The sequence below is a fragment of the Mirounga leonina genome, unplaced genomic scaffold, assembly GCF_011800145.1.
Source record: "Mirounga leonina isolate KUSES-001 unplaced genomic scaffold, KU_Mleo_1.0 Mir_97, whole genome shotgun sequence".
In the NCBI taxonomy this organism is placed as follows: domain Eukaryota; kingdom Metazoa; phylum Chordata; class Mammalia; order Carnivora; family Phocidae; genus Mirounga; species Mirounga leonina.
In genome coordinates, this window is record NW_023270889.1 from 3,921,009 (window position 1) to 3,945,306 (window position 24,298).

At 43.0% G+C, this 24,298-nt stretch overlaps 1 protein-coding gene across 1 annotated transcript in view; it reads right to left on the reverse strand.

The window, feature by feature from the left end:
* The window catches only part of LOC118006529 (leukemia inhibitory factor receptor-like), a 65,514-nt gene extending 41,423 nt beyond the window's left edge, over nucleotides 1-24,091 (reverse strand). The window contains exons 1-4 of the mRNA XM_034999206.1: nucleotides 20,338-24,091; nucleotides 9,002-9,162; nucleotides 6,829-6,943; nucleotides 4,011-4,150 (exon numbers count right to left, since the gene is read on the reverse strand). Of these exons, the coding sequence (XP_034855097.1) occupies nucleotides 4,011-4,150; nucleotides 6,829-6,943; nucleotides 9,002-9,143 (397 nt within the window). The 5' untranslated portion in view covers nucleotides 9,144-9,162; nucleotides 20,338-24,091. The remainder of the gene's footprint in view (nucleotides 1-4,010; nucleotides 4,151-6,828; nucleotides 6,944-9,001; nucleotides 9,163-20,337) is intronic.
* Between the last annotated feature and the right edge of the window lie 207 nt (nucleotides 24,092-24,298).

Consider the following 24,298-nt stretch of genomic DNA (forward strand, 5'->3'; position numbering starts at 1 on the left):
GTCTCCCTACCTAAAAGGGATGAGTAAATTATTCAATGAGAAACACGGAAGGTGTGAGCCTGTTCCATGGTATGAAACATAGGCTTTCTGGTATGAAGGGCAGACAAGATGGGGACTCTGTCTTGCATGTTCTCTCTTCCAATCACAGTAAGCGAAGGTAAGTTAAGACAACTCCAGAGACACATGCTCTCGGCCCATCCCTATCCTAGCCCTGCGCCATGAAGCACAAGGGCCGGTTAAAGGAGTCATGGCAAGCCCAGACTGCAGGACTTTACAGAGGTAGGGTAGCTGAGTGTGCTAAGTAACAACAACGGCAGAGCAAACCAATATAAATTAGTCTTGGAAATTAAAAACAAGTTCTTCTTAAATTTAACTAAACCGTGCTGGCCACAGTGCTCTATACGGGATCTGTGTGAAGTATCTTTGGCTGGACAGGAAACAGTACCTGTGGCTTCAACTAAACACTATGCAGCAAAGGCAACGGCTTCACAGCTACCTAACTAAGGACAGTGGAGGATGCTTTATAGGACAAGTTTTAAGTAGGAGCTGCTTTTAAAACAGAAGGAGCCACTATATTGTATGCCTGAAACTAATATAACAAACATTGTATGTTGACTGACTGGAATTAAAACATAAACAAAAACAGAAGGAGCAAGAAGTTGCCTTAGTGCCAGGAGAGGGAAAGTGCAAGGTGCCAGTGTGACCACAGAGCAAAGGCTTCTGAGAACACGGTTCTTTCAAATGCTTCAGGCTGTCATGATACGGTAACTTAAAAATTATGAAACCTGGGAGCATTTACACCAAGGCAATATTTATCTATCAAAATGCTCCCTCCCTGGAAAGTACACGTAATTTACATTTTATCTAAACAGAAGTGAGCTATTCTTCAAAACACAAGTCATAGCCAATAAATATTTCAAGCCAAAAGACAGTAATAATCACAATTATGCAAACGAAAGGATTAAACACACGCACATAGTACACTTCATACTTCATAGTATACTTCCTCGCAGTAAAATGGAAAGTTTCCCTAAGATCCCACAAACTATTATCTGCATTTCTTTCCAGCTAAAATAGACACTTGAGGACAGTATTTTCTGGAAGACACTTTTCAGCTGGGAAATAAATTTAATCACTTGTGTTTGTTTATTTTTTAAAGCTAGTACATCTTTACTCATAACCTCCATTCTCTTCTTGCTTAAACATCAGAGGATGGGAGCTTTCCCAGCTCATTTATAGGATCCACATTATTTATTCTGTCTCAGCCAGATCTTATTTTCAGGTTATTTTAAGAAACTTAGACACTAGAAGTCTTACAAAGACTTATTTCAGTGTTTGCCCTTGTCAATTAGAAGATGAAATACCTTGTTTGCTTTATATGTATAGTGCTGAAAGCATCTGGAGAAAACTTAATTTCTCAAACTTTAATTCAGTAGCAAATTGCCAAAATCCCAGATCCTCTAAGGCACAGGTACACTATCATTTCATACCTTCTCCCAAACAGTAGGTACTCAAAAGATTTGCTGATGCATCCACCTCCTTTTTATATTCATCTAGTTTGCTTTTCAATTTTCTTATCAGTATTATCATAGTAGTAATAGTAATATCTTATTATTGAGATACTATTAATCTAATATTCTAATCATAATCAAACCCAGTATTATTAAAAATGCTATCAACAAATTACATGATATGTAAAAACAATGAACTATTCATCTAGTAAGTCATCTAGAATCTGTCTTGATTTGCCCTTCTAATTCTTTCTGTCAAACACTGTCATCTTCAAGTAGCTTCCCAGGCAGAACCTTCTCAGTACCTGCTGAAAAATCAAACAACACAATCTGGCTCTCTCACAGAGTCCTGGGGAATTTTTTAAAAATCTGGAATAAAACTAAGTTAGATTCCTTATACCTTACAGCAAAATAATTGCAGATGAGTAAAAGATTTAAATCGAGCATGATAACAAAATCAAAAGCTCAAAGAAAAAATAGTGAAAGATTCTATTTATATAAAAATGAAAACCAGGAAGTTTAAATTTTAAACTTGGAAAATTATTTGTAGCAAATATGATAGAATTAATAACCATAATATAGAGAGCTCTTATGAACCGATGAGGGAAAAGATGAGTTTCAACACGAGAAAATTGAAAAAGGATACAGACAGTTCAGAAAAGAATAAAAATGATAACTTTTTAAAAAAGAAGTAATCACAGAAATGCAAAAACAAAGTGCTATAATTGGGGGGCCATCAGATTGAAATGGCAAAACTAAGAGAAATGGACAATACCTAGTCTTAGCAAGAAGTAAAGAACAGGGAGCCCCTCTAATAGGATGTTTGTGGAAACGCAAAGAGACTCGGAAGTTTTAAAAAAACATTGGCAATGGATATTAAAAGTCCTAACAAGGGGATTATCTTTAATGCAGCATTCCCAATTTTAGGAATTTAGCCTAAGGAAATGGAAACATATGTGTGCAAAACAGGCTCATTAAAGCATTGATTATAATACTGAAAAACCAGAAATAAAAATCTCAATGTTAACAATCAATCACTTAACATAATCATGGTACCTCCATTCAGTGGAATACTACGCAGCCTATAAAAATAATACAGATTTAGGTAACAAATTAAAAAATCTATGTCTTCTGTTAAGCAGGTTATAAAGTAATACGAAGCTCACTGCTTATATGTATACGCATAGAAAATAAATTTAAGTGTTAGCAGTATTTCTCTGTGGGTACTGAGATCATGGCTGATCTGTACAAAACATTCTCACACGGATCTCACATCCAGCTACACAAAGAAAAGAACAAACATGGCTCCCCTTTTTATCTTGAAAGGCAGTGAGACAGATGGGAAGTTCCTGGAAAGCTTGCTTTGTTATTATCCTTTCAGAATCTGTTCTATCTCAGACACAGACCACTCCAAACAGGCATCTCATCTATGAAATTGGACAGGTCACCAAGTTAATTATATTTTTCCCCTTGTTTCAAAGTAAGTCATCCTTATAAGACTCATTATAATATCATTCTGATGCCACACCATAATAGTTGTCAGGAGCAAACAAACCTGCCTCCCCCACCATTAAGAGTCAAGGCTCCTGGGGTTTTTAAGGTCTCACTGTGTAGCAAAATTTCCATCTCCATCAGCCTGGGTCTATTTCATGACTCCACTCAGCCTGTAACCTAGGTCGTAGGCACTCCATCAACACATCTGTAAAAGATGCTCAGCACGTGGGAGGCAGTGGGCTAGGTGCTAAGTGTGGAAGAGAAACTCCCTGCCCTATGTGAACCTATTTTCTTGCGGAAGCAACACACAGTAAGTGCCTTATGACATAATACATTAGTAATGCAACTGTGAGAAATGCCACGAAGGAGAAATAACATTACCTAAGGGAATGTTAAGAAAGGAATAGGGATGGTCAAAGACCACTTCGTAGAGCACGGGACACCTGAGAAATTCTGAAAGGTATGGAGGAATCAATGAGGCGAACAGGTGACGAGAAAAGTATCCAAATGTGGAAAAGATCTTGTACAAAACAAATATATCTTGTACAAAGACATCTGTGTCTTGTACAAAATTGTACAAAAAGACATTCAATTTTGTATCTGTGACATCTACTTTTGATTGACTAGACGGCAGTCGGCTTCCTTCCCAATCTTGGCTGCGCTCTATAAGCCACAGTATGGTTGCTGGGGAAATGCAAGCATTAGTCTAATAACTGACATTCAAGAGAAGAGTAAATTTCTGCCAATTATAAAGCACTGCAATACTAAGCACAAAGGCACTGTGCTGAGTTTTTTCTTAAGATTTTATTTATTTGAGAGAGAGTGGAAGAAAGAGAGAGCACAGAGGGAGAGGGAGAAGCAGACTCGCCACTGAGTAGATCCTGGGGCTCGATCCAGGACCCTGCGATCATGACCTGAGCCAAAGGCAGACGCTTAACCGACTAAGCCACCCAGGCACCCCGGTGCTGAGTTATTTTCAAGTCAATTTTCTTTTCAAATACTTACAGACATTTTTTTCATTTAGTGTGAATTTACTTATAAGATTTCCAAAATCATACAGACGGTTTATTGTTATTTCATGATCACCAGGTAAAAGAGCAGGGATTTGAGTATTTGTTTTCTCTGACTGATAACAAGAATGAGACCTGCAATAGAAAAAAAAAAATCAAATTTTAATTAGCAGATAAAATTAATAGTGCAACTTTCGCAAAAACATGATTAGCACAAAATGTGCTGGAAAAGTATGTTCTTCCGTACAAAAACATGATAGGTTATGCTGCATCTAAAGACTGAAAAAAGAGAGGGTAATGTAAGTGCATCAATGCGGAGGATGAATAACCAGACTGTACCAGAAAGTCGAGTGATAAGCTGAGATGATTATTTCAAGAAGCTCGGGATTTTAGCATGCCCTTCAAACTCCCACCAACCTTCCCTCGGCAGCCTTACCTGGCGCCGCGCACCCCTGCCCGGCTACAGCCCTGCACCTTTATACAAGACCATCATGCGGTCTCAGGCTGAGATGGTGCCCCACAGATACTGAGCACAGAAATGAAACTGGCTGCTTGTGGCCCTCAAACACACCCTCAATCTGTCCGCGGCTCCTCTGTTTTGGTCTAAGGTTCAATGTGAACAACACTTTCTCTTCCACTCTGCTTTCAAAACTCTTCCAGTTCCCCACCCATATCTCTTGGACAAAAGTCGGTTTTCTCCCCCTTGGTTCCATGGCCCTACCTTCACAGAGCACATTTACATTCTTTTTATTGTCCTTCATGTACATTTCTAACTTCCCATGCCAATCAGAGCTCAAGCAGAGGGACTCGGCAGTGCCTCGTGTGACCCTGCCCAGCACCCCGTGCAGACCTCTTTACATTTACTCCGGACTCCGACATAAACAGGTCGGCTCACCTCCTGTCACCCTCACAGGGGGAGGCTTCCTTAGGTGCCAGTAACACAAAACCACTTAAACTTGCTAAATCATTCAATTTTGTAAGTTCATGCCATGGAACTCATATTCTTTCAGGCTGGAATGTCCTTCTGTCCTTTTTCTGAGATACTGGGTCTTCACACTCCACAATCACACCTCGGACAGCCTCTCTGGGGCCCCACACTCCTCAGTCAATGCCCCCTCAGCCCTTCACATATAATTTCCGTCAGCACTTAACCCACGGTGATTTGTTCCTGTGAACTCCTGCAGAGCCAGAACAACTTCCTCTCTGTGTGGCCTAAGGTAGTCATTCATGCTATTTACCAAATGTTTCAGGTTCTCCCCTTCTAGATTCACAGCAGGACTGTACTTCCTGCTGAAGCAAGGCAGGACTGTACTTCCTGCTGAAGCAAGGCAGGCGATGGGACTTTATTTACAGAGAAATGTGAGTGAAATTCACATCTGTCTCTTCCGGAAGGAAGCTCTGGAAGCCAGCGTAGGCTGTGCTCCCTTCTCCTTCTCCTGTCTTCATGCACTGGAGGGTGAGGGACCCCTAGGTTTGGGGCCCCAAGGAGAGGCTGGGGGCAGAGATGCTAGCTGACCCAAGATGGACACAGAACACAAGCAGGAAATAATCCTTTATTTTCACAGCAGAAAATAAGGAAATAGGATTTTAGGGCTGTTTCTGCAACACAACCAAGCTCCTCCTGGTTGACAAATATACCACAAGGCTTAGACTAACGCTCAGTAAACCTATACCAAACGGGAAAACAACACCCAAGTAATATTTAAATGCGCACTTATGTCCATTTACATGAGGGCCACCCATCAGCAAAAGGGGACTTGGAGCTGCCATGCTCAACAACTCAGGTGTTGCCAAACCACTCAGAGCCCTGCTGGAATCGGGGAAAGGGAAGAGAATGTTCCAGTTTGCAGAGAGCCCAAAGGCCTCACCTCTAGGCTTCAGAGCTTATGGCCCTCTCCCAGATTACCTGAGAGGGGAAGGCGGGGTGATAGAACCTGTTGCTGGCCTCCTAATGTCCTTTCCCTTAATAACTCAAACTCACGGTTTATCCAGGCACATTGCCCTGCCTCTTATGCAAATAGGCTTCATCATTTGACTAAATTCTGCCAATGAGATGTAAGCAGAGGTGTTGTGTGGGACTTCTTAGAGGTCTCCTTAAAGGAAAGCATCCTTTTCGGGGCGCCTGGGTGGCTCAGTTGTTAAGCGTCTGCCTTTGGGTCAGTTCACGATCCCAGTGTCCTGGGATCGGGTCCTGGGATCAAGCCCCGCATAGGGCTCCCTGTTCGGTGGGAAGCCTACTTCTCCCCCTCCTGTCCCCTCTGCTTGTGTTCCCTCTCTTGCTGTGTCTCTGTCAAATAAATAAAATCTTTAAAAAAAAAAAAAAAAAAAAGCATCCTTTTCCTCACTGCCTTCTGGAATGCAGACATAACAGCCACTCCTCAAGCATCCTTGAACCATGAGATCACATGCTAAAGCTGGCAAAGCACCATGATGGAGAGGAACCTGGGTCTCTTATCAACCACCATGCCAGCCTTGAACTGCCTATTCCAGACCTGACGTATTCTGTTAGGCAGAGTCAAAACTTGAACCCAACTGATCTAGACAGATGTTGGTTTGGGACACACCAGTAAAACTTCCCTATAGTAGATCAGAATCCACAGCATATGAAAGGGGTGTTCTATACAATATTCATATAACACAAAGTTTTGGCCAGGAAAAGGGTTTGTTTCCCTTGATATAAGATTCAGATTTTTTAGGAAATAGAAAGTTAAGATTTAAAATTTCATTAAAAAATTTCTAGAAGCAAATCTCTATGCTCTAATATTAAAGACCTTTAGGTTATAGCTATTCATTAACCAAAGTATTTCTATTACCTGTTTTCGATGCAAACTTCATAAACAGTACCATGGCCTGCTCCAGAGGGTGCTTTCCAAGAACAGTCCCACACTTGCAAATTGTTAGTTATACACTTCAAATCATGAGGAGCCCCTGGAGAAGGAAACACACACACACACAAACACACACAGAACATGCTTAATAATTTAACTGCACCATGAAAGGCCAACATATCAAACCACCTTTAGTCATGCGTATGAGCATATGCGCCTGCACAGGATCCATGTTCTTTGTGCAGGGATGAGCCTGCAGTCACAGAAGGGACTGGTTTTCTATTTCTTTTTGTAGCTTATTTTTTAATAAAAATAAGAGGAAACCAACAGAAGTGGGCCAACCACTAGACCACTTAGGGACTGAGCCTCCATCCAAGTCCCACCTTCAGCCACTAAGATAAATGGAGGGAGTCAAGGACGAGACCCAGAGAGGGCCTGGAAGAATTTTATCTCCAATAGCCCCATTTGCCCCCATTCCTACCCCCGAATAAAGTAACTCTAAGTAAAAATTACGTGTTTCCCATGCCACAAACACAGCTTCTAAGCACTCCTAGCCACGCTGCCCCATTGCCTGTTACCAGACTGCCACCTATATAGAAACCCCACAGCCAATCTTTAAATTTGTATGAAGCAGGGGTGCCTCGGTGGCTCAGTCAGTCGAGTCTGCCTTTGGCTTGGCTTGGGGGTCCTGGGATCTAGCCCTGTGCTGGGCTCTCTGCTCAGCAGGGAGTCTGCTTCTCCCTCTGCCCACACCCCTGCTGCAGTCTCTCTCTCTCTCTCTCAAAAATAAATAAAATCTTTGAAAAAATTTTTGTGAAGCATATTATATTTAAATAGTAATGAACTCACACAAGTCTCTGAAAAATATGTCTTTTGTGTAGGCCTAAACAACTGACAAGTAATAACTTAGAAGACTGTAATCCTAATAGTATTTATTCATACCTATAAAACACTACTAGGTCACAGAATACATGCGCACCATACAATGAAAAACTGTCATGCTAAAAAGAGAATAAAAAGAAAGGAGGAGGGATACGAGAGGGAGAACAAAAGGAAAAAGGAAGGAGGAGAGGGAAGAAGGGAGGAAATAAAGCAATTAGAGTGTAAAAAAGGTTATTCCATCTCAGACTCTCTCTATAAATGTCTCTGAAAAGGTTTTTTAAATTTTTACACGACTGGCATGACATTTACAGTAGCAATAAATTACAAAGCTACTTATACATGACAGCAGACAAAAACATTAGAAGCACTCACATTAGAAATCATCAGTAACCATACTAAAGTTATTTAACACTGATCTCGGGGGAAAAGAGGAGATCTGTTTAATTATGAAAATAAGATAAAAACTAAACTCAGGGGCAGAAGGATGATAATGTTCTTTATAGAAATAAGCTAGGTAATAACATCTACACAAACACTCTTAATATATTTAAAGAAGATGAACACAACGTATTATTAAAGAAAGAGATTTCGATTTCATTTATATGACATTCAGAAAAGCAAAATTATAGACAGAAACTAGGCCAGTGCTGGCTTGAGGTAGGGAGAGAGGAGCTGAGTACAGAGGAGCATAGGGAATTTTCTGGAGTGGGGAGTGTTCTGTATCTTGATTGTGCTGGTGGTCACATGACTGTACACATTTGTCAAAACTCACAGAATTTTATCCCAAATGGGTGAACTGTATTGTATGTAAATTATACCTTAACTTTTTTTCTGGGGAAAGACTATTTAGATCTATCTTTATGGGCCTTTTTAAAAGAGAACAGGAGTACATAGAAAAAAAAAAAGATGACAACTGGATTTTTTTTTTTTTTAAAGATTTTATTTATTTATTTGACACAGAGAGAGCAAGAGACAGAGAGAGAGAGAGCAAGCAAAAGCAGGGGGAACAGCAGGCAGAGGGAGAAGCAGGCTCCCCACTGAGCAAGGAGCCTGATGCGGGGCTCGATCCCAGGATCCCGGGATTATGACCCGAGCTGAAGGCAGCCACTTAACCGACTGAGCCACCCAGGCACCCCGAAATGGATTTTAACCATAAAAAACCTGAAGGAAGGGTCTGATAAAGACACAAGATCACCTCATAATCAAGATAGTAATGGCAAAAAAAACAGCAACGACACTGCAATCAGTTCATTCTCTAAGGCTCAGATGCACTTACCCCTTTTCTGGCTATTTACTTGGTTCATTAAGTATAGGAGAATACATGTTAATAAGAGCCACTGGAAATCTGAAGTCATCCCCATTCTTTTACTATCCACCATCCAGGATGGTCTTCTCAAACGTAAGGAAAGGTTCATCATCCGTGCAAAGCAGTCAGTCCTAGATGAGGAGAAGAATTGCAAATGGTGTTCAACATGCTGCAAAGAGACCTCTTGCATTGTGCACAGCAACATGGAAAGTGGATACCGACAAATACACATACTGTACATTAGTAACTCTGCAGACTCTAGACTCAAGCTGCCTTGGCTTTAGGAGATGTGAAGAATCCAACACAACTGTTGCTTTAGGGATCCATTATAGGATAAGTTTGCAAATGACAGGCTTCAAGTTCAAGATTATAACCAAACACCTATTTCTCAACTCTCCATTCCAATACTTCTACTACAGTACAGAAAAGCAGTGCATGAAACTGAAGTTTTGACAACTTTCAATGATATATGGAATGACATTTCAATTAATATAGTCATTCATGACAAGTAATATTTTTCTTATTCATTTACATTGTGATAAAAGTTTCTATTTCACGTAAATTTAAATGAAGAAAAAATTAGGATAAATAATAGTATAGGGGGTCCGCAGATGTGGCAAAAATAGGTCCCAATACACACAAATGACTCAAGTGCAACAAACACTACAACTGTAACGGGAGAGGGACCACTGGTAGATAAGAGATGTCCACACACGTAGGCGAGCAGGGACTGAAGCCAGTGCGCTGTGGGGAGGGGGCTGCAACGCAGGCGGGCACTGTTCAGCCTAAGAGCTCCCGAGACACTTGTCAGCAAATGACCAGAGAGAGCCGACCAAGTGCCGGGTCCCCATCCAGCACTGGGGGTGCACACGGAACCAGACAAAATCCCGGCCCTCCAGGAGCCTGGAATCTAGGTGGGAGATACATATACATAAACTACTAAGAAACTTACGATCTTGATATGTGCTTTAAAAACCAGAAGAAGTCGATGTGTGTGAGAGTGTAAGTGAGTCAAAGTGTCACCTGAGCTGAGGCCTGACTAATGAGAAGATGGCGAGGAACAAAGAGAAGCAGCAGCAAACACAAAGGACAAGCCTACTAGGTTCAAAGGTCAGGAGGAGGGGCCCGGCCCAGAGAAAGCGGGCTGGTCAGGCCATGGGGGCCTCCAGGCCACGGAAAGGATTCGGAGTTTAAAACACAACAGTGGATTCTTCTCTCAACCATGTTAATGGGGGGGGGATCCGTATCTGATCAGCCCTTTGGAAGATTTCTCTAGCTCCTACATGGAAGGTGGACTCTAGGGGATTGGAGCAGAGGTAGGGAAACCAGAGTCCAGGTGAGATCACCAGTGGTGAGGACTAGGGTTCTAAAAGCAGAGGTGGAAGAGATGGTCAGATTCAGGATCTGTTCTGGAGATGGAGGGTCTTCCCAATGCACTACAGGCAGGGCAGTGTGGTGATTTAAGAACATGGATTGGACATCTGGGCCCTTTCCATATTTTGGCTATTGTGGACATTGCTGCTATAAACATCGGGGTGTGTGTGCCCGTTTGAATTACTATTTTTGTATCATTTGGATAAATACTTAGTAGTGCAATTGCTGGGTCGTAGGGTAGCTCTATTTTTAGCTTTCTGAGGAACCTCCATACTGTTTTCCAAAGTGGCTGCACCAGCTTGCATTCCCTCCAACACGTGGATGGAACTAGAGGGTATTATTCTAAGTGAAAGAAGTCAGGCAGAGAAAGACAAATACCGTATGATTTCACGCATATGTGGAATTTATGAAACAAAACAGATGAACGTAGAGTAAGGAAAGGAAAAAAAAAGTAACATAAAAACAGAGAGGGAGGCAAACCATAAGAGACTTTTAACTATGGGAAAAAAACTGAGGGTTTCTGGAGGGGAGGTGGGTAAGGGGATGGGGTAAATGGGTGATGGGCATTAAGGTGGGCACTTGTTATAATGAACACTGGGCGTTATATGCAATTGATGCATCGCTAAGTTCTATCCATGAAACCAATAATACAATATATGTTAACTATATATGCTAACTTGAATTTAAATAAATCGAAAACAAAACAAAAATGGACTGGGGCTGAATCCTAGCTTTGCTACTCGTTATGAGGCCTTACTCTCCCTGTGCCTCAATTTCTTCATCTGTAAAGTGGGACTGATAACTCTATTTCCCATAAGTGTGTTGTAAAGATTGAAAGAGTAAACATGTGTAAAGCACTTAGCGGAGAGCCACACATGCGGTAATGGTGTAAGTGTATTTAGTGTGTTGTGGGAGATTATAGGGAGAGGAGAGGAAGCAAAGATGGCTACAGATTTGGTGGAAACACAACAATGGGTGGGTGGTGGTGCCACTTAAATCCTCTCTGGGTACATAAAGAAGGAGGCAGTGATTTACTGTTTATGGGCTGTTTATAGACGGTCTGTTTATATCAGAGATCTGTTTTAGGACCTCAACCTTGACATGTTCCTACTTCCAAAACAGAAACAGAGGCATTCCCTACAGAATGTAAAAGAACTACCCAGGAAATGAGAGCAGCTAACAAAAACACAAGTGTCCAAGAGGAAAGGCTTCCACATCTGACACTGAGGGCTTCCTCAGAGGAATGATGTTCCCATCTGCTCCAGCTGAATGAGGCCCGCCAGCTGACAAGTCCTCCCAATGCACTGAGAACTCCTTGTCAGACTTCATAGTGCCTCATTTTTATACTGAACAGACAACCAAGGATCATAAAACATATAAGCAAAGCCTAAATAAAACAATAAAAGGAAATTCAAAATAAACAGGATCCCTAGAAGGAAAATAAAAATTACTCCCAGAGAGAAAAGGGATAATGTAGAAAAAAGGAAAACTAAAAAACAGAAAAATCATCTCTAAACAGTATTCTAGAGTGAATATGGCATAGCCCTAAAAACTAGAAGAGGATGAGGACGCCTGGGTGGCTCAGTTGGTTACCTGTCTGTCTTCAGCTCAGGTCATGATCCCGGGGTCCTGGGATCCAGCCCTACGTCGGGCTCCCTGCTCAGTGGGAAGCCCACTTCTCCCTCTCCCTCTCCCTCTGCCTCTCCCCCTGCTTGTGCTCTGTTTCTATCTCAATTAAATAAATAAAATCTTAAAAAAAAAAAAAAACTAGAAGAAGATGCAATGAAAGGAATAATCAGAAATAAAAACAGCTCTTACGAGTCAAATGTATTGGCTGATATTAAAATTTTTTTAAAGACGGATAAAATATTGAGCAATTTTTCAGGGAAAAAAAAAACAAAGACAAAAACAGAACATGTGAGAAGAGATGTAAGAACAGGGACTTAACAGAGGAAGAAAGATCCAACATCTAAATAACTGGAGCCCAAAAAGATAATTCAGAAAACACTTTTCTTAGCAAAAGCAGATGGCAAGATCTCTTCTTGGCTCTTGCTGAGTACTGTCAAAAACTCAGGAGACAAATCTCAAGTAGCTTATATAATTACAACCAAAACAGACACCGGGCACAGACACACATTTCAAAAGCGTTCAACTATTTTCTGACCGAATGACTCCCTAGTCACTTCCGGTGTCCCTGAGCTTACACAGTAGAATGAAAATGTATCCGTGGAATGTCTGAAATGCCAGTTGCTGAAGTTATAGAATTCCATAGCATGTGCAGGAATAACTGAATAACAGAGCCCCGAACATGACCAAACCGTAACTGAAACAATCACAAACCATATTCACTGACGGGCTGAACATCATCTTGAAATGAAAACAGTCCCTCACTACAAGTTTGCACTTGTTCCGGGAAAGAGATGCGTGTCCCATGAAGTGGCAAGACGGGTACGGAGGCTGCCGCGCTCTGGACCAGGTCCAGTCGACGCTCTCATCCTGGCTCCACGGCTAATGAGCAGTGTGACTGAGACAAATCACTTAATCCCTCCCGGCATCAGGCTCAGGAGCGGTGGCACGGGGGCCAACTCTGCTCGGGGTCCACAGGACACACTTCCCAAAGGTCAGGTGTAATACTGTGCTCCTGCTGGCAGGCCACGGGCAACCAGGCAGACCAGTACAAGGTCAGCGCCAGCAGCAGGCGCCCATCAAGGACACCACTGAGGAGGTCAGCGGTGGCAGGCCGGGGTGCAGGGTGTGCTCAGGAACAGGAGGGTCAATGACAGCGTCACCAACACCTGCTTAACTGAACATAGGCAGAATGAGAAAGAAAACTCTTCTGTCGTTAACATTTATGTAGAAAACAATGGTGATGGGCGCCTGGGTGGCTCAGTTGGTTAAGCGACTGCCTTCGGCTCAGGTCACGATCCCAGAGTCCCAGGATCGAGTCCCGCATCGGGCTCCCTGCTCGGCGGGGGGTCTGCTTCTCCCTCTGACCCTCCCCCCTCTCATGTGCTCTCTGTCTCTCTCATTCTCTCAGTCTCAAATAAATAAATAAAATCTTTAAAAAAAAAAAAAAGAAAACAACGGTGAGCGAGTCACTCAGGCCACACTTTATGCTTGTAATAGATCCGACTTCTCTACTAAGCAAAAATTTCAAATGGACTCACTTGACGCCAGAACAGGACACGAACAGAGCTTTCTAACGTACTTTAAGGGAAAAAGGACATGTGAAACTTGTCTCTGTTCCCTTCCAACAGAAGCTGCCAGATTTTACTTTTTTCTCCCAATAAGTGATGCCTTGTTCCTAGAGGAGCACACATTTTTAGCGAGTTTTCGAAATTAGGATCACTGTCACTTGCTGCAGCAGCAGGTGCAAATGCACATACCTGGAAGGCAAAACAGGTGACTAACTCTCCACAGGCAGGTGCAAACTGGAGCTCGCCAGCCTAGCCTAGAGGGGGCAGCAGTGGGCCTCGTTCGGCCAGATTTTCTGACTTTTCAAGCCCAGGTAGAAACCTGGGAATTTTATATGAAAAACTCAAATTTGTAAATGTTAAGGAACTAATTTGTAGCTTTTAAATTTCTAAATTCTAAAAATTTTAAATATTCTAAATTTGCCAAACAAAATATGTCTTTACACTGTATCCCACCCGTGGGCCACCAGTCTGTATCCTATGCCATATAACCATCTTAAAGGATTAAAAAAATGTCAACAAACCTTCTTTTTAAGGAAACTGATCAAGCACAATCAATTTATAAAATTGCTGGAATGGAAAGAAAAAAAAAAAATCTGCTCTTCGCTTGTTTTGTTTCTTTATGTTGTATCCTGACCTCAGTCTTAGGATGTCGGGAAGACAGGCCAACCCCGTGTGCAGAGCTTTCTGTCCCTTCTTGTGAAAATGGAACATCACAAATGCTTTGAACACTCTGGTTCCAGTCTATGTGAGGTTTCGGTCCTTTCTGCCCAGGATAATTAGAAAAGAGAGCTGAAAGAGGAAAGTAGAGGCAGAGGAGGAGCAGAAACTGTGATCCAGATGGGTTTTGTTTAGTCCGTTTTTTCTTTTTGGTGGGGTAGGAGGGGAGGGAGGTGGGGAGGGAGGGGGAAATGTGGCGGAGAGCTAGTGCATTCTGCTGGCAGGACTCTCTGGCACCAAGGCCAGTGGGAAGGGGCCTGAGAAGCAACTGTTGGGTCAGGAAGACATGAATGAAAAGGACCCAGAGCATCTTTTATCTCGAGAACCTATCTTTTTGTCATCCCAATGAGCTACTTCCCTTGTCACTGATTCACAAAAGGAACTGCACACTGGAGGGAGAAAAGCCATTAACTACAAGGCAAGATAAACATGTCTGCAGATCACCAAACCTATGCTGGAATGTTTACCCCTAGCCGGGAAGACTGAATGGAAAGTAAATAGTATCCATATTGCTGATTCATATTTTTAGTGTCCCTTTCTTTATACTCTTTTTCATTAGGGGACAAAAACACTGTTGAAAAACTGGGACCTGCAGCTACTCTCCTAACTGCATTCCTCACCTCCATCTCCCCGCCACACAAGATCTTCAGTTCCTGGAGCACTGCCTTTGAAGAAGGCTTTTCAGGAACACATACTTTGCAGTTAGGAAGACACCACTGTATTGTAAAGTGAAGTGTGGGGATCTGAGTGAGACATACCTATGAAAAACACAAACCTGGCCCGTTTGTGAAAGCAGACTGAGACTAGACTGTGTAGGGAGACAGTAAAGGTTTTTTTAGGAAGAGAGAAGCTTGAAGAAAGCGGTGTTTTCAGGGGATTAAGAGACAACTGCAATAACAAAGACATACAAAGAACGATCGATTTTCAGCTGCAAAAAATCTAGTTCTCAAAGAGCCAGCCAAGTACCCAGTACAGTGAATTTACAAAGAGTTATACCAAAGTACATCATTGAGAATAACTGTATAAAAGAAAATCTTAAGAGCTTCCAGGGAGGGGAAGGCCAGCCATACGGGGCTCGGAAATGAGAGCAGCATGGGACTCTGGACCAGGACTCTGGGACTTGCTGCATGAGCCTCACATGCCCTCCGCCGTCCCACAGGGACAGCGCTAGCGCGTCAAAGCAGGCTGCGGGGGTAGAGGATACCCTGGGTGCGTGGTCCCCAAACATGGTGGGGGAGTGGAGAGGGGACAGCAGACTTCCTGGCACTGAAGGCTAAAGAGAACATCTCCAACATTTCACGTGAAAATTATTTTCACACTTGAATTCTATACTCAAACTACTAATTGAGAGGATAAAATACATTTTATAAAGCTATCCCACAACTCAAAAGATATACCTTCCGCCAAAAAAAGTAAGGTAGAAAACAAAAAAAATGAGAAAACGAGAAAAATGATCCATGAAACTGTAGCCCCGCGCCCTCCCCTCTGATCCTTACCATTTCCAAGCTGCCACATCCCGTTATGACGCCTTACATTTGCACAAATTTTCCTTCTGCCTGGAATTCCTTTCTGTACTGTTGTTCTCTGCCCCCTCCTCTATTCACCTGGGAAGCCCCCGTAGGCAGTAGGAAGAGCCCACCGCACCGCCTGAGATCCCTTCTGGGATTCCCCAGCAGGTAGGTCAGCTGCTCCTTCTGTTTCCACAACACGTTAATGACCTCTCCATTTCAGGGCTTGCACGAACTATGACGGGGGGCTAGCCCTGCTTCTGTCAAAGAAGGTTTACCAGGACCCAGCCATGCCCATGTGTCTATGTGCTGCCTACAGCTGCTTGCACATTACAGTGTTAGCACCGAGCAGCTTCCAAGAGACATGCATGACCAGCAGAGCCTAAAATAACCCTGTAACTACCTGGGCCCATACAGAAAGCTTGCTGGTCCCGGCCCACTGCAGCACTGCCCGATGCTGCAATTCCTCCAGCAGCCGGTGAGAGGATGCTGCCTCCTCTCGGTTCACCGTAAGCCCCCAGGATCCAGCGGGGCGCCTGGCACCGAGCAGACACACTCCAAAGCTGGCTGATGGCTAACCCCAGCACTCCCAACACCAGAACCCAAGTCAGAGCTGTAGTTCCCAAACCGTGCAAGGCACAGAGGCAAGCGAACTGGGATATTACAGCACAGTTTAAATTATTTTTTTTTTTTTTAAGATTTTATTTATTCATTTGAGAGAAAGAGAATGAGAGAGAGAGAGCACATGAGAGGGGGGAGGGTCAGAGGGAGAAGCAGACTCCCCGCCGAGCAGGGAGTCCGATGCGGGACTCGATCCAGGGACTCCAGGATCATGACCTGAGCCGAAGGCAGTCGCTCAACCAACTGAGCCACCCAGGCGCCCTACAGCACAGTTTAAATTGTCAAAGGAAACAAAGCAACATCACTGTCCATCACTGTCAGAACCTTTAGCTCAAGGTAGTTCAGTTTCAACACCAGCCCACGCTACATTCCTCTCAATGAACTCGTATCTTGCAAAGACAGGGTCACTGGTTACTGTGATAAAACACAGGTACCATCCACTCAAAAAAAAAAAAAAAAATGTAGAAATGGAAACGAGGGTGGCAGTGTCCGACCTGTTTCCAAGGTCTGAGAAGCTATGCAGTGCTCCACAGGTTCACAGAGGTGGCTTTTTAAGAATAAAAGAAAAATGGGATTTTTCTTTTAAGCTATTATGCATTATTTTTCCAAACTGCTACTCAAGTGTCAGGTCATAAATACTAAGTTGTTTGGAATTAATTAGTACTTCATAAGAAGAATTGTTAGGCATTTCTTTTGACCTGGGGGCACTGTAGAAACAATGAAACACCAAGAGCACGGTGAACCAAAAATGTGGGAATCTAAGAGGCCAGCTCAATTGCCCAGGGATCCCATTATCATACTCTAATCTGAATGTGCACGCAGGAAAATAATCCTGAATGTAACTTTGCTGTGTTATAAGAATAGATCTTTGTGGATTCTGCAGGGTAGTGTTTCCCCAGAAGAACTGCAGTTACTTTTTGGTCTGCGACTTTTTTTTCAGGATCCTGACATTCCTCTCCTTCAGTCTTGGTCATCTTCACTCTAGTGAGGACTTCCCTGTTAATTGAAGAGTCTGCTCGCTGTCAACTTCAGCATGTCAAAACAAATTTGAACACATCACTCTCGTGCTTAAAATCCTTTGAAGACTCCCCGTTGCTCCAACATCAAGTTCCTGGCCAGCCTGGTGGACAAAACCCTTCCAACAGTCTTCTCCACTCCACCCTGCAGCGGGCTGACTACCTCCAGCTCCCCACACTCCCCACAGGCCTCGGGGTCTCCCCTCAAACCACTGCCGCTGTGGAATGTGCCCCATGATGTTCTCCACACCTCCAACTCCTCCTGTGCTCCACGCTCCACCGGACGCTCTACCACACTGACCAGTGACTTCTGCACACTTGCCTCTCCCCTCTGCTGGGCTGTCAGAGGGCCTGGCATGCAACAGCCTTCGATAAATGCTAACAATGTCTACCACACAAATGAACTTGCTTTTGCCTTCTCTCACAAGGGTGAAACACCCTATTATTATGGTAAAGAAACGACCTGAAGGACACTCCTTCTTGTTCCAAAAACTGCCAAGGGATCTTTAACATGTTGGGAAAATGCACAAGAGCAGCTTACCTTCAAAGCCAATCAGGAACAGCTCTAGTCCCCAGTACATGCTTCTCCACACTCCCACCAAGGGCAAGACTTTTTTTTTTTTTTAATTTTAATCTCTTCCAACTGTTAGGCCATAAATGGCATTTCCTTGATTATGGAGTCAAAAATACCTTTCAGAGGTCTACTGGTAATCTGCAATGCTTTATATGTAAGATGTTTATTCTGTCTTTTGCCCATTTTTCTAATTAGATGTTAATCTTTTCTTCACTGCTTGAGAAGAAACAAATCCCAACACCATACCATAGTACGCATATGAACTGTTACATGCATTCCAAGTATTTCCAGTTTGTTTTCTTACTTTTCAGTGAGGTTTCTGTTTGACTTTCATTAAGTCAGATTTCCCAGTTTTGTCCTTTATGGTTTCTGACCATAAACTCTTTCTCAGGCCAAAGCTGTATAAATTGTCACCTATATAGTTTTCCAGTACATTGAAGGCTTTTGATATGTGAAACTTTAACCCATATGAAATTAATTTTGGTGTACAACAAGTGTCAGAAACCCAGGCTCCCTCCAGCCCCCAAAAGTTACACTTATCCTAACACCATTAATTAAATAATCCGTTCCTTCCCCCATCGACTAGAGATGCCCCGAAGAGAGCATTCCTTCTCCATGTCCTTGTGGGACTCCCTTAGCCCACTGCTCTTTCACCCCATATTTCTTCACTGAACAGCATTATCTATCCTGTGGCTTTCATCATTCACAACTCATGATTTCCAAATCTGTATTTCCAGGACTGGCCTCTTCCCATTTACAGATTAACCATCTGCCTACTAGGCAACTGCCTGCTGATCTACCCACATCCAATTCAAATGAGGTCCTTCAGGAATGACAAAATATTTTGATGCTACATATCCACTTAGATATCTCACAGATCCCTCAAAATCTCCACAGGTATAAAATTACACTCACGTTCTCTTCCCGACCTGCTCTCTTATGCCCCAGTCCTTGTTCGTGGAATCAGTCTTCTCCTGGGTCACCCTTAACTCCTCCTTCTTCCCCAGCTCGCCCACCTACTCGTCAGTTTTACCTCCTAAACATGACCTGTCTTGCTCCCTATCCCTCACCCTTCTCTCCACGTCTGCTGTCTGGCAGGCCCTCAGTTGAATCACAGAGTAATCCACCTCATGGCCTCTGGCTTCCCCAGTGACTGCCTGGCTTTTATTAGCTTCTCCATCTCTAACCCTCACTGTCCCTTCAAGCTCCAGGCCAACGGTCAGGAGGCTGTCTGACCAACTGCTCAGACTGCAGGTCCAAACTCAAACTTCGGCCCCACAATCTGATCCTCCTCTGCGGCTCCCTGTCCTTGGGGCATCTTTGCCTCCTAGTTCTCGCAGACCATCACACCCAGCTGGCATTCTCTTAATGATCCCGCTGCACTTTGCTCAATTTCCACTTCAGGCATTTATTGTAGCATACCAGGTATCATGGAGATTATTCTTTCCTTTCCTCCCATCCTCTCTTCCCATTAATTATGAGCTCCTAAAGAGCAGAGATTTAGTTTTATAACTCTCTTTCACCTAAAAGGGCTTTATATGCACTATATATTCAAGCTCTATTTAGTGAACTGAACAAATCCACCCAAATGGCATCTTTGGTGAGGACTGAAAATATTTTGATGACACCCAATTGTTTCTTTACATTCTGAAGAGAAAGCTGAACGGTATGCTTTTGAATGCACCTGTCTGCTACAGAAAAATTTATGAATAAAAAGATAAAATTGAGTCAAATTGTTGGATGCTTAAAAAAAAAAAAAAAGAGTAAAACTATCCTAAAACCCCTTTCTAAATCCTAAGAGGAAAAAAAAATTACATAATAGTTTTGTGTGGTTGAAATGCTGGTTTCAGCTAAGTCTACTGTGATAATACAGAATTTACAAATATTATTTTTCAGATATCATGCATTGCTGATGCACTGTTTGCTACAGGCAGTCACTGTTTTAAGTTCTTTAAATGCAATATCAGATTAAATCCCCATAACCACCCGATGAGCTCAGTATCATTATACTCCTCTCCTTTATAACAAGGAAAATGAGGCACAGATAGGTTTTTGACACTTGCCTGAGGTCACACAGCTGGTAAGGGGCAGAACCTGGATCTGAATCCAGGCCTGATTACCAACTTCATCTCTAGACCATGACACATAAATGAAAAACGTGGAGTGGAAAACCCACTGAACCAGAGTCACGAGTCCTGGGCTCCAGTCCCTGGTTCATCACAGCCCAGGTGGCAGGTATGTGACCTCGGACAAGTCTCCTAACATCTCTAAAATCACACAATGATGACCCAGGGCCTACCTTCCCTACTTTCCACGTGCTAAGAAATGCAGAGCTGTTTTATTCTGAGGACGTCCTGCTTGTCACCTTGAACCAGCAGATCTGGAATGCCATGAGGGACGCTGCTGGCTGAACGCTGTCTCTGGGGGAAAATTCCACCTGCTCTCCCAAGCACTGCCAGCCATCACATCATGCCCGAGGTCAAACAACCTATGTTTGGGGAACAAAAGAGCAAATGGCTACCACCTTCCTATTCTCCTCGCCACTCTGAACTAGATTCCTAATTGGTTAGCTCTTTAACTCAGCAGAGGCAAGCTCAAACCCACTCTGAGGACCAGCCAGATGAAGTGAGCGAGGCTGGCCACTGGGAAGGAATAAGGCGCGCACAGCTGAGGTGGGTAGCCTCCAGCTCGCACTTTACTTCTATGCAACCACCAGGTAGGATCATGGGTCCAGTACAGTCACAGACCTTCCAGGTTTTCGAAAAGGGACAGGGATGCAGGTTTGGTTTGGTTTGGTAACGTGAAATCGCCTTATTTTTAAATGCTGGCAACTAATTCTTTATGAAACACTATGTGGGCCAAAGAAAACACATTTGTAGGCTAAGTACAGTTCGTAGGGCACCAGTTAACAACCTGTTTTCAAAATGTATTGGCATTAAAAAATTCTTGACTTGCTGTTGAAATAATCTTAAAATATAAACTGTTTGAAAATTTATATTTCAGTGCACAGATATTGACCAAAATGTGCCTGAATGTTTTCTTAGCATTCTTTTGGGGTTGGAATCTGAAAGTTCTCTTCTCCGAAAGAATTCAAACGGTCCTTTTCCTTATGGTATTATTTAATTCCAGATCTCAAAATCCTAAGCATTATTTTAGAATGCAAATGCTTCTCAAAAGAAAAAAAAAAAGAATTAAAACAAAATCTTTAGCTTTCGACCATAATCAACAGCATCTCTTAAGTATTTGGAAGGACAGTACTTCACCTTACGTTCACTCGAAACTTCTAAATAGAATGGAATAGAAAATGGAAAATACAACAGAAAGAACTGGTTTCTGGCCAAACTGTTCTGGAAAGGGATGTTTTGTGGGACGTTCTGTCAAGAAAGCAGATTCTACAGACGAGAGACGTGTGAGCTTGACACTGATCCTGATTACAGAACATATCAGGAAAGGGACCCTAAGCCAATGTACCTCAGCCCCACCTCACCCCCTCACTTGATGAGGCTGATCTGGGAAAGCAAGCCCCAGAAACAGACAGGAGGTATTTGGTTTGAACAAGATCTCTTCTAAATGCCCGAAAGATATTTATGAGCAAGATGAAGAGATACAGGTTGTATACAAAACAGTAAAGGGGGTTCTCTCACCACCACGTGCTAAACCTTACTCGAGGGGTGCCAATTATTGGATGATGTCAACCTGGACAAAGATTACCGACAGAAATGGCACAGTTCTGTTCTTCTTGACCTTTTCATTAATGAACTGGATGCTGACACAGGACTCACATTCATCAAATCTGTGGATTAAAAAAATGGGCAAAATAGCAAATATATTGCATGTAATAATGAGGATTTTAATAAATTAATCCAATAAACTAGTACAAAAGACAAATTTGACACTGATAATTTCAGAGTCCAAACTAAAATGATGCTGATGCTGATAATGGCATCATGTGCAGAAAATGAACAAATATAGGTTGGAAGAGACATGATTTAGTGGCAACACGTGGGAAAAACAGAAAAGACTGATCAGTGAAATGGGCCAATAATGGAATGTAACTGCCAAAACAGTAAAAACGAGGACAGCTCTTGTATCTCCTCATTTTATCACAATGCCTAAAATCCTATCCTCCAGTGGCATTAAAATGGGAGGATTCACTCTTAGTCTGAAAAATTAACAGGTAGGCAATCCAATAGTAAGGTAGTCTTAATATTAAACATAAGCGATTACTATCTTTATTACTGCCCAAATTATTATAAGTCCTTGCTTCAATATAAATCTCACTCCACATATTCTTAACCCATCTCTCCGTGGGTGTGCCTACCCCCGATTCTTTCTCAGCTTTACTGAGGTATAACTGACAAAACTGGATACATCTCAAGTGTACAACCTGATGATGTTGATATACACTGTGAAGTGACTACCGCAATCAAGTTAATTTACATGCCTATCACCTCAAACATGCTTCAGATCCATTCTCATAGCAATTTTCAAACATTCAATACACAACTAACTACAGTCACCATGCTGTCCATGAGACCCCCAGAACTCCCGCATCTCCTAACTGAAAGTTTATACCCTGTGACCGACATCTTTAACTCAAGCAGGTACTTCGCCCCTCTGACTTGACCTACTCCCTATTTTACAATTACACCCACACTTGGGGACCCCTTGAACATTTAGCAACTTAAGGGGAAGGCACCAGCAGATCTGTGTTTGGGAGCTCTGAACACACGGAATGCTTTTGCACTGAGTTTAATCAGAAGCTTCAAGAAGGGCACGGCCCACTGGGCATGAGAAGAGCTTACAGTCTTCACCACTCCACGTGTCGCCACCTTGACATGATGGGGAAAATTCTGAAAAACTTGAGGGGCCGGGCCTGCTGGGGCTCCTCACTGGTCTCTGGATTCCCAAGCCCTCCATGGCACAACTGGGAGTCAACTTCCTGAAATGCTGGTCTCACATGCCTGATATTTTCCATCACTCTCCCTGGCCTACTGGAAAAGGGGCCAACTTTAGCATGAGAGGATTTCTACTGTTTCACGCCACCCAAACTCCCACTCCCACCTCTGCCCACATCACCCGTGCTCGGGTCCCACCAAAACTGGGCCGTCCTCTGTGTCACTGCACATGCTGTGCCCTCTGCCCAGAATGTCTGTCCCACTCGTCCTTGTCCATGTAACAGACACCAACCCATCCTTCCAAACTAAGCTCACACTGTCCCACATCCAACCTCCGCCACTGTCTTTCCTTATTGGTCTCCAGAACGGAGACAAATTTCAGTTGCCATTTACCATCTAGATTATCACTGCTGTCCACCTTGTAGTAAAAGATATTTCTTATTGTCTCTACCGAAAGCACTAAGACAGTGGGCAGATAAGACCCACTCAGCAAGGTACGTGACCTCCACTGCCCCTGCAAGCATTCGAGCTTTTGATCCCAGCAATACATCCCTTGGAATGTGTGAGTATAAGACTATTCGTCAGTGAGCTGAAAAGGTCCCAAACAGAGACATCTGTACTTTTACTGAAGCTGGCGTCTGAGAAAGGGCAAGTGGGCAATGTCTAGCCAACAGCCTCATGTCTGCACGTCAACACAGCTTGGCTGCTCTCTACTTGCCAGTGCATGCTCAGTCCCTCTCACTAAGAGAGATAAAGGGCGTTTTTTTCTTTCGGAAAAGCGATCGCCCCTCAACCAAAAAAGAAAGCTGACTGCTGGTTCCAGTGGGGGCGGGATGGAGGGGGTAAGGTGGACCATGGAAAGCAAGAGTGTAGACAGAACAAACGTGAGATAAATGATGAATAAAATCTTGGCTCTGCTGGTGCTTCCAACCTGTGACCCGACTTAACCTTCCATGCCTTTTACACAGGCACAAGAAAAAAGGATTCGTGAAACCATCTTCTTTATTAGGCCGGATGAGTGAAAAAAATGAAATGCAAGGTCACTGCTTGTCACCAAAGTTCTGAGGCTTCCTTCGTGACTGCTGCATCTACTTTACATCAGAATTTGTCCACTGTTACCAACTTAAAAACTGTCCTTACCTTAGGAAATTACAAAATTAATGTCGTTTTACATATTTTAAGCTGCATGCTTTATTGCCCTCATCCTCAGTAAGATTACGTGCTAGAATTTCTCAAATGGGATACCCATGAATTCCATTCGTCCTAAATTTATTAGTAGGAACCCATCTCAAAAAGGCATGTCCCAGGGGCGCCTGGGTGGCTCAGTTGGTTAAGCGACTGCCTTCGGCTCAGGTCGTGATC